The sequence below is a fragment of the Dipodomys merriami genome, unplaced genomic scaffold (assembly GCF_024711535.1).
Source record: "Dipodomys merriami isolate MVZ:Mamm:240054 unplaced genomic scaffold, mDipMer1.0.p SCAF_27, whole genome shotgun sequence".
Taxonomy (NCBI): Eukaryota; Metazoa; Chordata; class Mammalia; order Rodentia; family Heteromyidae; genus Dipodomys; species Dipodomys merriami.
Window position 1 is genome coordinate 3,292,534 of NW_027204159.1, and position 16,578 is coordinate 3,309,111.

Consider the following 16,578-nt stretch of genomic DNA (forward strand, 5'->3'; position numbering starts at 1 on the left):
TCTAAATCTTCATTCAGATAGTTTGTTGTTAGTATATTTTATTGTTGTTAGCTGTTAGTAAATTATTTGTTAGTTGTTAGTAAATTTTTGAATGTTTAGCATTATGTGATTTTACTGAAATAATTCGCTATTTCTAAGAATTTTGATGGGATTTTTAGGGTCATCTATGTATAAGATCATATCATTTATGAACTGCTTAATTCTATCTTACTTCCTGATATTGATGTCTTTTATTTTTCTTATTATGTAATTACACTGGCTAGGACTTATTTTTGTTGAAAAGAAGTAGAAATAGGATGTGTGTTCTGGCCCTTAGATGAAAAGCTTTCAGTTTTTCAACATTGACTTTTCATAGATAGTCTTTATTATCTAAAAGAATATTCCTTTCATTACTAAATTTGTCAACAGTGTTTAAATGAAGTGGTGCTAAATTTTTCAAATATCATAAATTTTAATCCTTTTTCTGTAATTGTGATTCATATTTGTTGATTTTTCATACCTAGTCATCCTTGCATCCCAGGAAGAAAATCAAGTTGGTCATGATATATTTTTCTTCCAATCTGCTGCTGGATTACGCTTCCTAACATCTCACTAAGTTTTTTTTTTTTTTATCTGCATTTACCAGGATTATTGTTTTATGGTTGTCTTTTCTTGTGGTATCATCGATTAGCTTTGCCTAGCACTGCAAGGTTGGTCTTTTACAATGAATATGAAAGTATTCCTTCCTAAGAAATGCTCAACATCTCTAGCCATAAAAGAAATGCAAATCAAAACAACATTGAGATACCACCTCACTCCAGTTAGAATGGCAAAAATCAAGAACTCTAACAACAACAGATGCTAGAGGGGATGTGGACAGAAGGGAACCTTACTTCATTGTTGGTGGGAATGTAAACTTGTTCAACCACTTTGGAAAGCAGTATGGAGGTTCCTCAAAAGATTTCACATAGAACTCTCCTATGACCCAGCAATCCCACTTTTGGGCATTTACCCAAATGTTTACAAACAAGACCACACTAAAGCTACCAGCACAACTATGTTTATTGCAGCATTATTTACCATAGCTAAGATATGGAACCAACCCAGATGCCCCTCAGTAGATGAATGGATCAAGAAAATGTGGTATATATACACAATGGAATTCTATGCCTCCATCAGAAAGAATGACATTGCCCCATTTGTTAGGAAATGGAAAAACTTGGAAAAAATTGTATTAAGTGAAGTAAGCCAGGCCCAAAGAAACATAGGTCCCATGGTTTCCCTTATTTGTAATATCTAGTATATGTATGAGTCAAGCGGAAAAGGTCAGATAATGTGATGTTAGGAAAATGAACCTTTAGATATGTATTTTAATGTTTTTTCTTTCATGCATGTGTTTCTAACGCATTTATAAGATTATTTCTTTGTTTTTTTGTATGTCCCTCCCCCACAGTATAACCCCTGCTTTCACTATATTTGATGTCAGTATAACTTGTGGAGGAGATGGGGAAAAACAAGTCGTTTAAGGATACAGGTGGACCTGTTGCAACAATGAGAAGTACAAGTTGTCATGATGAAAACGAGCTTTACAACGTCGGTGCGGGGGGGGGGGGGGGGGGGATGGGGGGGTGGAGGAGAAGGATTGGGATTGCTGGGGGGGGGGAGGCTGGGAAGGGATGTGAAGGGTAAACAAAGGAGGAGGCTGCAATGCTTGGTAAGAAATGTAGGCATTATCCTGCCCATGTAATTGTAACCCCTCTGTACAGTATGTTCACAAATAAAATTTTAAAAAAAAGTATTCCTTCCTTTTCAACTTTTAAGTTTGAGAAACATTGGCATTATTTTTTTTAAGTATTTGGCAGAATAAACCAGAAAAATAATCTTATTCAGTGCTTTTTACTGTTAGGAGGTTTTTGAATGTTGATTAAGCCCCCCCCCATACTAGTTCTAGGTTTGTAATTTTTCATGGTTTCATCTTGGTATGTTATGATTGTCTGGAAATCAATCAATGTACTCTAGGCTATTCAATTGGTTGCATTGTTATTGCTCATAAATATTTATTAGAATACTTTATATTTCTTTACAACAATTGAAATGTCTCTTTTTTCATTTCTGATCTTATTTATTAGGTCATCTGTCCTTTTAAAGATATTATACTAAAATCTTACCCATTTTATTTATATTTTTACAAAAACTCAGTTAAACATTGACCTTTTATATTATTTTCTATTTTTTATTTTTTAATTCTGCTAACTTTGGGCTTAATGTTTTCTTATTTTTCTATTTTCTTGAGGTGCAAATTTCTATTATTTATTTGAGATCTTCCTTTCTAATTCAGGCACTTATCAAAAAATGACTCTTTGAAAGTTGCATTCATAAGTTTTAGTATTCTGTATTTCATTTTTGTTAGTGTCAGATGCTTTCTAATTTCCATTTTGATTTATGTTTTAACCGATGGTTATTCAGAAACATATGGTTATTCAGAAATATATGTTTTTACATTTTTTTATTTTATTGTAAAGATGCTGTACCAAGGGGTTACAGTTACATGAGTAAGGCAATAAGTACACTGCTTGTTGATCATTGTTACTTCTTCCCTTCTTTGTTGTTGTCCCACTATCCCTTCCTCCCCTCCCCTTTTTCCCCCAAAACTACCCCCCCCCGGAAGTTTTAAAGTTCATTTCCAATATACTGTCCTGTGGTTATCCTTGTTTGCAATAGGTCATCCTGTGTCCTTGTTTTAGCCTTTTGTTATTCTCCTTCCCCTCCCCAGATTAGCCAAATGTATATACAAGATGTGGGTACCAAAATCAAGTACAGTGGCAACAGGGCATATGCCATTGTAGAAAGAACATACAAAGTAAACAACAAAAACAACAAATAAAATCAAATGGTACAAATAAAACAATATTTTTTCAAGTTACAAATACTTACTAAATTTCCAGTTTTTCTTCTTTTCACTTCTGGTTTCATTGCATTGTGGTCAGAAAGAAACGGGATGATTTCAAATCTTGGATTTGTTAACACTTGTTTGTAATCTAATGTGATCTACTCAAAAGAAAATTTCATGGCACTTGAAAAGAACACATATTCTGATGGTTTTAGGTGAACTCTTCTTTATTTTTTTCTGTTAGGTCTATCAAATTGGTTCACTATATTCTATTCTATCCATTATTGAATGCTGGATATTGAACTTTTCTATTGTTATCATGTTGCCTTTCTTCGTCATTTCAATTCCACCAATCTTTGCTTTACATAATTAGATGCTCTGTTATTGAGTACACATGTAATTGTTATATTTTCCTAGTGGGCTGATCTTTATATTATTACATACTGGCCTAGGTCTTTTGTGACAGATTTTTACTTACTGTCTACTTTACTTAAAACAAATATAGCTACTTTTTCATTCTTTGGGGTTGTTGTTTGCATGGAATATCTTTTTCCATTCCTTCAACCATCTTTAAATCTAAAATGATAGCCCAAAGTTTTGAAATAAAAATACTCAATGAGCATGAGAAAATGATATCCTAAAGCCACGTTAATGGTTTAATGGAAAAATGCTAAATGCTTTCTGAGTAAAAAAACACAGAGAAAAATGTGTATGCTCACTATTTACTGTCATTTTTTTCAGCATACAGAGAAAATAAAATTTATAAGAGAAAGAAAATAAAAGTATGTAAATCAAGAAAGGAAAAACACATGTATCATAAAATTGTGAAACTAGACAATAATTCAATAAGTCAAATTACCAAAGCCAAGTGAAATTACTAAGGCTCAAAAGTAATGTAAGAATGGACTAGCACACATAAGGAAGAAACCAAGAGAGGTCAAATTGGACAAAACATTATTAGCAACAATGCAGAAAGATCACCCAGCAATATACATATACATGAAAGCATATTCATGAAAGCAAACACTACTGAAAAAGAAAAGGGAAATTCTGAATCAATGGAAACTAAGTCCATATTGTTAGAGGTGCTAATCTTCAGTGTGATGGAAATGTTACCCACGTGTTCTGAAGTTAATTGTAAAGTTTAAAGGAACATGAGCATATAAGTAAGTTGTAAGAATCAAGTAAGCTACACCTTAAAGTTGATATGGACAAATGAGTGAGAAAAATAGCATGGGAAAATATGAAAAGAAATTAAAAATAGTAAAACAGCTCAATCTACCTGAAAATATATTTTAAAATAAATTAAAAATCACCTATTTAAATGCATCATAAAATTACAATCTGGGCCAATCTTGAGAATAAGTTAAAATAGGAAAACAGAATTGAAAATCCAATCTAAAAATAAATACATAGCCAGGCATCAGTAGCTCACATCTCTAATCCTAGATACTCAGAAGGCTGAAATCTGAAGATCATGCTTCAAAGCCAAACTGAGCAGCAAAGTCCATGAGCCTCTTATCTCCAATTAGCCTCTGGAAAACCAGAAGTAGTGCAATGGCTCAAAGTGCTAGAGCACTAGCCTCAAGCAAAAATGCTCAGGGAGAGCACCCAGGCCCTGACCAACAACAACAAAAAAAAAAATTAATTAATTTTAAAAAATAGACATAAACAAATAGAAATATAATAGTTGGTAAGAATCTTTAAATTCGGAACACATTTTGGAGATGGATGACTCAATAATTATTGATGATTTAATACTTCATTTGTATCTACACCTCACATCAATAGTATACCAAAGAACATTTTTAATGAACCAGTGATTAAAATATACAAAGTAAGTCCTTAAAAATGTAAGAAAATATTGTGATAAGATTTTGTCTTACAGTGAAAAGAATTTTTCTAAATCCATCAAATAGCAAAATACAAAAACTACATAAACATGGAGCAAAATCATCATCTCTTTAGATAAGATTTTACAACAAAAATGCTATAAGTGAAAGTAAAAGTAAAAGTAAGTAACAAGGGAGAGATAGCTGTAGCTCTTGCTATCTATCAAGAAAAATGTACATTACAAGAGAAATGGTACCTGCAAAAAAAGTTTTATGAAAAACACAAAACTATAATAAAAAGTCCAAAAGAAATAGATTTAACTTCCAAAGAAATATAAAAAGGTTCTTAATAGATGAAATGTGTTCAAATGACTCATTTTTAAAAGAACATTAAAGTGAATTCAGAAGCTATATTTTCCAAGTCTTTCCATTTCCTTACACATCGGGTGGTATCATTCTTTCTAATGGAAGCATAGAATTCCATTGTATATATATACCACATTTTCTTGATCCATTTATCTACTGAGGGGCATCTGGATTGGTTCCATGTCTTAGCTATGGTAAATAATGCTGCAATAAACATAGTTGTGCTGGTAGCTTTAGTATGGCCTTGTTTGTGGTCATAAGAAATATAGGTCCCATGGTTTCCCTTATTTGCAATACTTAGTATATACCTCTAGGATAATCTTAGCAGATAAACAAAATATCTCAATAGCTATGTACATATGACCATATAAGATGACGCTAAATGAAATGAACTCCAAGACATGGACACAAGAAATTTTTCTTTGTTGTTGTTGTTTTTAATGTACTATATGATTTTTTTGTTTCTTTTGTAAGTTCTCCCCCCTATGATATATCCTCTGTTGTCACTGTATTTGATTTTGGTACAGTGGTATTGCATATATGTTTATTTGAATGAGGGAAGGGGAGGGGAACAACAGAATGGTGAGACAAAGGACAAGGTGAGAACCAATGCAACAGTGATATACACAAGACAATATGTTGGAAATAATCTGTATAAGTTGGAGGGGTTGCAAGAAAGGAAGATAGGAGAAAATTGAGGGAAAGGGTAACAAGATTGATAAAAATTGTACTCATCATCTTACTGAAATCCCTCAGCACATCACCTTGACAATAAAAAATAAATTATCACTTAAAAACAAAACAAAAAAAGAAGCTATATTTTCTGACTCAGATTGTTAAACCTTGGATTTTTGCAGATCTCTCATATGCCTTATCTCTACAATGCCTGAAAGGCAATTGAGAAATACTTCTACCTTTATTAAGGCATAAACACTTTGGCACCCAAATCACATTTCTGAGAAAGTACCCTGAAGATATGCTTCCTCAAATACAAATAAAATATTATTTTTTGTGATCCTGTCTATAGTAGAAGACATTCAGAATAACCCAAATTCCAGTAAATAAAAAACTGGATAAATAAATTATGGCACATCCATAGAGAAAAACTTTATATTGGATTAAAAAGTAATAATAAGAACATTGCCTGTGTATTGGAACAAAAGATTTCTACAAATAAGGTTGAATAAAAAAATACGTGGTATACCTTGTAGAAAACTAAAGCTAGATCCTTATATATTATCCTGTACCAGAATCAACTCAAAATTGATCAAAGACCTTGAAGTCAAAGCAGATACCCTGAAAAGTTTACAGGAAGGAATGGGAGAAACTCTAGAGCTCCTTGACACAGGCTGAAATTTTCTTAATAAAATCCTAGGAACACAACCAATCAAAGAAAGTTTGGACAAATGGGATAGCATGAAACTGCAGAGCTTCTGCATGGCAAAAGACATAGCTAGCAAGATCAAAGCAAGCCCACAGATTGGAAGATCTTCACTAGCCATACAACAGACAAGGGTCTCAAATCTAAAATAAACTTAGAACTCAAAACTTTAATCCACCAACAGCAAATCCTCAAAGAAACAACTACCCAATAAATAAGTGGGCTAAAGACTTAAAGAGACACTTCTCTGAAGAGGAAATAAGAATGGCCAATAGAAACATGAAGGAATGCTCAATTTCTATAGCCATAAAAGAAATGCCAATAAAGACAACATTGAGATACCACCTCACTCCAGTTAGAATGGCAAAAATCAAGAACTCTAATAACAACAGATGCTGGAGGGGATTGTGGCCAAAAGAGAATCCTACCACATTGTTGGTGGGAGTGTAAACTTGTTCAACCACTTTGGACAGTAGTATGGAGGTTCCTCAAAAGACACCACATAGAGCTTCCCTATGACCCAGCAATCCCACTTTTGGGCATTTACCCAAATGATTACAAACAAGGCCATACTAAAGTTACCAGCACAACTATGTTTATTGCAGCATTATTCACCATAGCTAAGATATGGAATCAACCCAGATGCCCCTCAATAGATGAATGGGACAAGAAAATGTGTTATATATACATATATATACACACATATATACATATACATGTATATATGTATATATGTGTATATATATAAAATGGAATTCTATGCCTCCACAAGAAAGAATGACATCATGACACTGCCCCATTTGTTAGGAAATGGAAAGACTTGGAAAAATTATATTAAGTGAAGTAATCTAGGCCCAAAGAAACAAAGGTCCCATGGTTTCCCTTATCTGAAATAACTAGTATAAGTCTAGGGCAAGCAGAAAAGGTCAAAAGCTATGTTCATGTGACCATATAAGATAAGATTTCTAATTGAAATGAACCCCAATATATGGACACAAGAGGTTTTATCTTTCTTGCTGTTGTTTTTAATGTACTTATAATGCACTATGTGACTTTTTTGTCTTTTGTACGTTCTTCCCCCATGGTATAACCCCTGTTTTTACTGTATTTGGTTCCAGTACCATACATCATGTATATACATTTTTCTAATTTGGGGAGGGGAAGGGACATAACAAAATGCTGAAATAAGGATACAGGTTGACCCATTGTAACAATGAGATGTTCAAGACACTATGTTGAAAATGAACTTTACAACTTCGGGGGTGGGGGGGTGGGAGGGAGGAGTTGGGAAGGTGGGGACGGAAGGGATGTTGGGGAAAAACAAAGGAAGGGGTAACAATGCTCTATAGGAAATGTACTCATTACATTACTCATGTAACTGTAACCCCTCTGTACAGTATCTTTTCAATAAAAAATATACATAACATAAAATGGTATATTAAAAATACACTTAACATAAAAATGGTGTCAAATAATATACATATTTCCTTGTGAAAATTGAAATACTTTAAAATGTTTTTATTTGCTTATATATGCATTTTGTGAAACTTGAAAAGATACTGAGCAGTTATGATATCATTCGTTAGGACAGGAAGGAAAGGAGGCACAAGAAATGAAGTGTAAGCCGGGCGCTGGTGGCTCACGCCTGTAATCCTAGCTACTCAGGAGGCTGAGATCTGAGGATTGCGGTTCAAAGCCAGCCCGGGCAGGAAAGACCATGAGACTCCTATCTCCAATAAACCACCGGAAACCGGAAGTGGCGCTGTGGCTCAAGTGGTAGAGCGCTCGCCTTGAGCTGAAGAGCTGAGGGACAGTGCCCAGGCCCAGAGTTCAAGCCCCACTGCCGACCAAAAAAAACAAAAACAAAAAAAGAAAGAAATGAAGTGTAGTTATAAATGGAAACTCTCACTTCATACTCAGTATAGAATTCTACATCATTTGTCACGATAGAGATTCAGAGAGAGTATGCTACAAATTTTCTTAGACCAACAGAATGATATCTTAGAGGATTCTAAAAAAAGTCACACAACATACCATATTTTTCAAGTACAATTAGATAAGCACCGGTGGCTCACACCTTTAATCCTAGCCACTCAGGAGGCTGAGATCTGAGGATCATGGTTCAAAGTCAGCCCCAGGAGCAAATTCTATCAGAATTTTTTTTTTGCGGGGGGTCCAGTCATGGGTCCTGAACTCTGGGCCTGGGCACTGTCCCTCAGCTCTTCAGCTCAAGGCTAGCGCTCTACCACTTGCGCCACAGTGCCACTTCCGGCTTTTTTTCTTTTTGCTTATGTGGTGCTGAGGAATCGAACCCAGGGCCTCATGCATGCAAGGCAAGCACTCTACCACTGAGCCACCTTCCCAGCCCCTTCTATCAGATTTTTATCTTCAATTAATCACCAGAAGTGGCACTTTGACTGAAAGAGGTAGAACACCAGCCTTGAGCAAAAGAGCTCATGGATAGTGCCCAGGCTCCAAGTTCAAGCTCTACAACTGACAAAAAGCAAACAAATAAACAATAAAATATAATGGTGATAGTTATAAGGAGTAAGCAATTTTTAATTTTAAAAAATTACATTTATTCACCTTACTTCTCATTTTTGGAGGTAATACAATGTAGTTTAGAATATTCAGTACACATTAAAAGCCAATAATACTTTAGTCAATGAAAAAAACACAAATCACTTAAAATATATATTCAGTAATGGGAATAAAATGTCTAATTCTCAATTTAAAATACATCATCATCATCAAATTAGGTCAAGTTTATTTACTGAATTTAGTTCCTCTAGGCCAAGAATAAAAGACTCAGATTAAATGGTGAATAGATGCCAAGGCAAAGCAAATCAACTCCAATTTCTAAAACATTAACAAGATACAGCAAACACGATCAATAAGACAATAAAGAATGGTAAAATCAAAGTAGAGTCCAACAACTACCAATCACAATATACCACAAAGTATCAAATCTATCACAAAAGACTAGCTGGAAAAAAAAGGAGAGCTGAATTTATGGTCATGTTTTTTTCAAAGTTAATTGAAAATATTACATACTTTATACTAATGGGTTAAAAGTTATAAAAACTTTTGTGTTTGATTAAAGCTTTCCTGAATGTTCTAAAAATGTAAAGTAGAACCATCCTATGTAAATATTACGTAAAGTGATTCTTCATCTATGTTTTTAATACTTCAAAATAGTGTATCTCCAATCCTAGTTATTCAGAAGGTTGAAGTCTGGAGTACTAGTCCTGGCATAAACGTTTAGGAGACTCCATCTCCAAAACAAAAACAGCAAAAAAGCAGAACCAGAAATGTGCCCCAAGCAAGCTGAGAAGGAAAAGCCTTGAGTTTAAACACCAGAACCACAAAACAAAACAACAATAACAGGGGAGTGTGATAGTATGGAAAGCATTAAAATGTGATAAGTTAACTAAGAATCAGAAAGAAATATACTGCTGAAGGGAGAATAAATATATTTGAAAGTGGATCACTCAACTGTTCAAGTCCAAGGTCCCTGAAGAACATTTGTACCAGTTTGAAACAAACAATAGAATTATTATTCTCATACCTTGACTCATTGAATACTAAAATATATTTAATGCACATTAAATCTGTACACATTAATGTTGGTATACAAATATACTTAAAATGAAGTCTTAGAATTTTCATTTTTAATCAGACATATATCTCACACAAGAATTACATTAATTTGTATTCTATGAAACCACCTATTATAAAGATGAAGAAATATGAAGGAAAGTAGGAGCTCAAGGGTGATTTGCTCATGGCAGAATATTTAGGAAGTGGTAAAGCTAAGATCTGAATTGAAGAAGACAAGTGGAATTAAATAATGTAAAATGTTTATAACTTTATGAATTTAAAATAATTTGTATTGGGAAAAAAGAACTAACCAGGCTTCACTTACCTGATAGAAAACTGTATAACTCTCCTTTTCATGGGCTCCTGTTTTTTACTTGGATATTTGATATTTATTTGATGGCGTTTTATGACTGGTTTCTTCAAAGGAAGGATGTCGTAATCAGGACAAGGAAAGAATAGTTTGGAAAGTGTGTTGGCAATTCTCCATCCAATGTACTTAGCAAAAACTTCTTCCCCTGCACTTACTGAAACTTTTATATTGTCTCTAGTGAAAGGATCCGTCTGGTCATTTAATTCAGCCTGTTGAAAGAAAAAGGAAGAACTTGTAATATATTTACACAAGGGAAAATTCTATTAATAAAAAACAAAATAGCCTGGCATTGGTGGTTCACGCCTGTAATCGTAGCTACTCAGGAGGCTGGGGTTCAAAGCCAGCCCAGGCAGGAAAGTCCTGGAGACTCTTATCTCCAATTAACCACCAGAAAACCAGAAGTGGCACTGTGGCACAAGTGGTAGAGCACTCAACTTGAGCTGAAGAGCTCAGGGACACCACCCAGGACCAGAGTTCAAGCCCCATGACTGATAATATTATATGTATATGTCCAGTTTTTATTGACTGATATTATAATCTTTCTGCTAAATAAAAATAAGTTTTACCCAGGTGGAGACTCATGCTTATAATCCTAACTACTCAGAAGGCTAAGATCTGAGGATCCTGGTTTGAAACCAGCTTGGGTAAGAAATTCCATGAGATTCTTATCTTCAATTAAACACCAAAAATAGCTGGCAGTAGAACTGTGGCTCAAGAGGGACAGTACTTATCCTTCAGCTAAAAAGCTTAGGGCTAGCACCCAGGCTCTGAATTCAAAGCCCAGGAGTAGCACACATGCAAAAAATAATAAAAAATAAAAAATAAAATAACTTATTTGAAAAAATTTAGTTTACTTCAAATTTTAAAAATCATTACAAGAAATTTCAATAAGAAAAACATATATTAGAGGATATCTAGTCTTAGATTTTTGAAAATATGAGAAATTTGCATTTTAAAATTCATATATTTATTGCACAATAATTTCATAAACATTTAAATTGTTACTTGAGAAATCACATAGTCAAGAAGTGGCACTGTGGCTTAACTGGTAGAGAGCTTACTTTGAGCTAAACAGCTCAGGGACTGCACCCAGGCCCAGAGTTCAAGCCCCACGGTCAATTAAAAAAAAAAAAAAGAAGAAAGAAAGAAAGAGAAATCAAGTAATCAGTCAAGATAGTATATATTCTATTGAATCAGATTTTGTTTATTTCTAGCACACAGCTATGCTTGTATTAAAATGAATAGAGCATTTTGTTGTTGTGAGTTGTGGAACTTGAACTCAGATCCTAGGTGCTATCCTTGAACTGTGTTTGCTCAAGGCTAGCACTGTACCACTTTGAGCCACAGCTCCTCTTCTGATTCTTTTGTTAGTTAATTGATGATAAAAGTCTCTTGGATTTTCCTGCCTGGGCTGGCTTTAAACAATGATCCTCAGATCACAGCCTCTGAATAACGAGGATTACAGGTGTGAATCACCAGCCAGGACTTGAACGGAGCTTTTTTTTTTTCTTTTTGGAAATTTCTGATCTTTATTTTAACATACACTAGAAAAGCAAAATTGATAATGTCTTGGTATTGAGATACACTTCCAAAATTTGAATATTGTTCTCTGTTCCCTTTATTTTTTAAAATATATTTTATTGTAAAGATACTGTACAGAGGGGTTACAGTTACATGAGTAAGGTAGAGTACATTTCCTATCCCCTCCTTTGTTTTCCCCCTACCATCCCCTTCCCTCCCCACTCTCCCAACTCCTCCCTTCTCCCTCCCCCCAAGTTGTAAAGTTCATTTTCAACATTGTATCTTGCACATCTCATTGTTACAATAGGTCAACCTGTTTCCTTATTTCAGCATTATGTTATTTCCTTTCCCCTCCCCAAATTAGAAAAGTGTATATACAAGATGCAGGGCACCGGAATCAAATACAGTGACAACAGGGGTTATACCAGGGGGGAAGAACATACAAAAGAAACAAAAAAACAACCTAGTATATTAAAAACAACAGCAACAAAGATAAAATCTCTTGTGTCCCTATTGTGGAGCATTTTTTATTTTTATTTTTATTGGTTGTAGAGCCTGAACTCAGGAACTGGGCGCTGTCCCTCAGCTCTTCAGCTCAAGGTCAGTGCTCTACCACTTGAGCACCACTTCCGGCTTTTTCTGATTATGTGGTGCTGAGGAATCAAACCAAAGACCTCATGATGCAAGGCAAGCGCTCTACCACTGAGCCACCTTCCCAATCCCTTTTAGAGCATTTTTTTTGGCGGGGGGAGGAGGGGTTCCGGTCGTGGGGCCTGAACTCTGGGCCTGGGAGCTGTCCCTCAGCTCTTCAGCTCAAGGCTAGCGCTCTACCACTTGTGCCACAGCGCCACTTCCGGCTTTTTTTTTCTGCTTGTGTGGTGCTGAGGAATCGAACCCAGGGTCTCATGTATGCAAGGCAAGTGCTCTACCACCAAGCCAACTTCCTAGCCCATTGGAGCATTTTTATAGAACAAAAATTTTATAGGACAAGGGCTTCTTTCGCTAGAATTTAAAACCTTTCAGGAGTGAGACTTTAAATCTTTGAAAGTTTATTTTTAACTGACAAGAAATCATGAAAATTATACATTATGATTTGATACATGGAGCTTTTGATAAAAGTGAATGTTCTTGAATACCAGGAAAAGGGAAAATAAAACTTAGACTATTTAAATAAAAGTGACTTAAGAAGGAACAGATTTCCTTTTCATGTTTAATAATATTCAAGACTGATTTTCAATACATTTTTCTGAAATGGCTAGAAGAATATTTTCCTTTTCTAAAATCAGTAATAATGCAAGAAGATGTAAATAAAATGTCATATGTTTTGATTCCTTAATGTTTACTATATTTTCACACAATTTCATTGTAATTTGAGCTGGCTGCTGTCTATTTACATTTTAGTTTGTAAGTATTTCATTGAGTATTATCTGTCTTCATTTAGCTCATAAACAGTCACTTGGGATTCATCTTAGATGCCTGTAAATCCTGTTACCGAAAATATAGGAATGGGAAAGGATCTGCATATGAACATCCAACTTAACTTCTTTAGCTTTGGTCTGATTCCCAGATTACACTTGGCTCAATTAAATTCTTGTTCTAGTATTATTTAATAATCTAGACAAAAATAAAATGGAAAAATAGGCGTACTACAGTCTCATGGTAGATATGGGTATAAAAAGAGTTAAAATCTTGAGGAAAATAACAGAAGTTAAGTAAGCAAGCATGAATTACTATATAATTCATTGAGGGTAAGAAAAATATCATGCAAAAAATTTAAAGGAATAAAGTGAAAATCAGGCAAGTAGGTAGGCATATAATTCAGCAATGTCCTCCTATTTGTTACCCAAAGAAAACTAAATCACATATCAAAGGGAGAACAAATCTTCATATAATAGTAATGGTGGTAGTCTCAACCTATATGTTCATGAACAAATGACTGAATAAAGAAAATTTGGTGCTTATCAGAATGGAATACTACTCACCCTTTGAAAAGAAGAGAAGCATGCTATTTGAAACAACATGTATGAACCTAGAGGATATTAACTGAAATATGTCAGGCAAAAAAAGACAAATACTGCATGCTGTCAATTGCATATAGAGCCTAAGAATATTCTAACTACATAAAGTGGGGGGAAAAGAAAGCAGAATGGTAGTTACTTCTGGCTGAAGAGTGGATGATTGAGATGTTAGTAAAAAACACAAAGTCTGAGTTGGATAGGAGGAACAAACTTGAGGACTTACAGCATATTAACTATATTTAATAGATACATATTTTTGAAAATGCTGAGTAGTTTAAGTGTTCTGTAATGAAAATGATAACCATGTATGTAGTAAAAGATATGTCAATTTCCTTGATTTGATGACTCTATTATTATATATACATATGTTCCAAATATAAATATATTTGTAAATATATACAAATTTTTCAACTTAAAGTAATACCATAAAAAATGAGAAACTATGTTTATATTAGTTCAGTATTATTCCAGAAAAATAAGAACTTTACTACTAGTCTTCATTGAAATGTATCCACTTTTAAAATAACTATCATTTCTCTTTTCTCTGGATGTTGGAGAATTGTATGTATAAACATATAATTATGTTTATAACATTTCCAAGTAAGCAGATTGTTCTGCATATTATCCAGGCAGAAATTATGGACAGAGTATTCAGTTTGAAGCAGTTCTAACCAGGTCTCTGACTGTAGTTTTGAGTTTGAATCTGAAGTTTCATCTGTAAAATGGTTATAACACCTGTATAGTGTCTTCTAATTACTTTCTCTTGCTTAACTTTCCATAGAAAAATCACTTTGAAATATTATAATGCAGTGTAGCACACATATATTACAATGCAATAAACACAATCCCTAAGAATGTGATACAGGAATAACTAACTATCTTTAAACTATGTTATTATAGATGGCATCACTTGGTATCATAGAGTATTGATGTTCTTTTTTATCTCACATGACTGCCTCTTGCTCTCCTCCCTCCAAGACAGGCATGGCTATAGATCCAGGCCTGTTCTCTCAGCAATATAAAGCCTTTGTCACATCTTTCACTACGGTTTCCTCGTTGGAAGTACAAGTAAATTTCCATTCCTCATTTATGTCTAAGATCTTCAACTTATAAAAATGTAGTCTCAAATCTTAGTCAAATGAAATATCTTCCTTATCTATAAATAATTCCTATTTATTTTCCTACAGAAAATAGTCTGGAAGAAATATCAGTTCTGTAGTATGAAAAATCTGAAATCAGGTCTAGTTCTTCCACTTGGTAGAAATAAGACTGAAAATGTTTTCAGTGTAGGTCTGTTTTGTGTTCAATTTTGTTTTGACTCATTATATTCTGAAGGTAATAATGTCTACCTTTCAGGGTTTTGTGAGAGTTACCTGTGATCACACAGGATGACTGCTCTCACAGACTAAGAAACAGCTGACATTGGCTGCTTTCAGGGCTTGGCTACAATGGCAAACTAGTGCCTAATCATTGCATGACTACTGCCATCCAAAAACAATTTATCACAGAATTACTTTTTTATTAAAAATGATCAAGTAAGATCATTAACTATATTTCTATAGTCATTTCTATTTCTATAGTCATTTTCCTTTTTTGACAACTATTATTCTAACATGTTACAATTCACTCTTACATGTCACCTTCATATAAACTTAAGTATTTACTTTTTTATTTATGTAATTTTTAATATTTTTTATTGAAAAGATGAGCTGGGGAGTTACAGTTACATAGTAAGGCAATAAGTACATTTATTTTTAATCTTTGTTACCCCATCCTCTTTATCTCCCACTTACGCCTCTCTATCCCTCCCCCAAGTTGTAATGTTCATATCTAACACAATGTCAATTGAGTATCAATGTTGCTGTGGTTCATCCGTTGTTCTGCTGTTTCTGTGATTCCCTTTCCTTTTCACATATTGCATTGTTTATTATGCAAAACATGAGGTACAAAAACTAAGAGGAATGAAAAAAGGAAAAACTAGAGGTAAAAAAGAGAACTATATACAGGGTCAAATGAGAACTTCTTGTTTCCATAAGGTGGAGTTCATGTTAATATGTTTCATTATATATAGTCTTTTGGACTAAGCACTTGAGTTATTGAGATCCCCTGTTAAGAATATCATATACATATTCTAGTTCTTACAAATAAGGGAAATCATGCAACCTGCTTTAGGGCCTGGGCATCTGTCCCTAAGCTCTTTTGCTCAAGGCTAGTGCTCTACCACTTTGAGACACAGTTCCATTTCTGATTTTCTGGTAATTAATTGGAGATAAGAGTCTTACAGACTTGGCTTTCCTTCTCACATTGGCTTTGAACTGTGATATTCAGAGCTCAGTCTTCTGAGTAGGGAGGCTTACTGGCACGGACTAATATTTCTAGTCTCATCATGAATTTTATTATTGCTTTATAGTAAAGACTATGTAGTCCACCTTGATTCATGGCTTTATTTATGTACTGCATTATTAAAGCATGATATTTACTTTTTATTAATAACCAAATGACAATTTTAATAACTTTTAATTTTATAGAGTTAGTATTAAAATGAGAAAAGTAATATTCTTGAACAATATTTTTTTACATATTCAAACCACCGGCAGGAACAGATGCTAACTTTACCTTTG

General features: G+C 34.0%; 1 protein-coding gene across 2 annotated transcripts in view; it reads right to left on the minus strand.

The window, feature by feature from the left end:
• The window catches only part of Tmem232 (transmembrane protein 232), a 208,685-nt gene that overhangs the window by 95,685 nt on the left and 96,422 nt on the right, over positions 1-16,578 (minus strand). For both annotated transcript variants that reach the window (XM_070036029.1, XM_070036028.1), the window contains one exon: positions 10,374-10,627. In XM_070036029.1, coding sequence (XP_069892130.1) covers positions 10,374-10,627 — 254 coding nt within the window. The remainder of the gene's footprint in view (positions 1-10,373; positions 10,628-16,578) is intronic.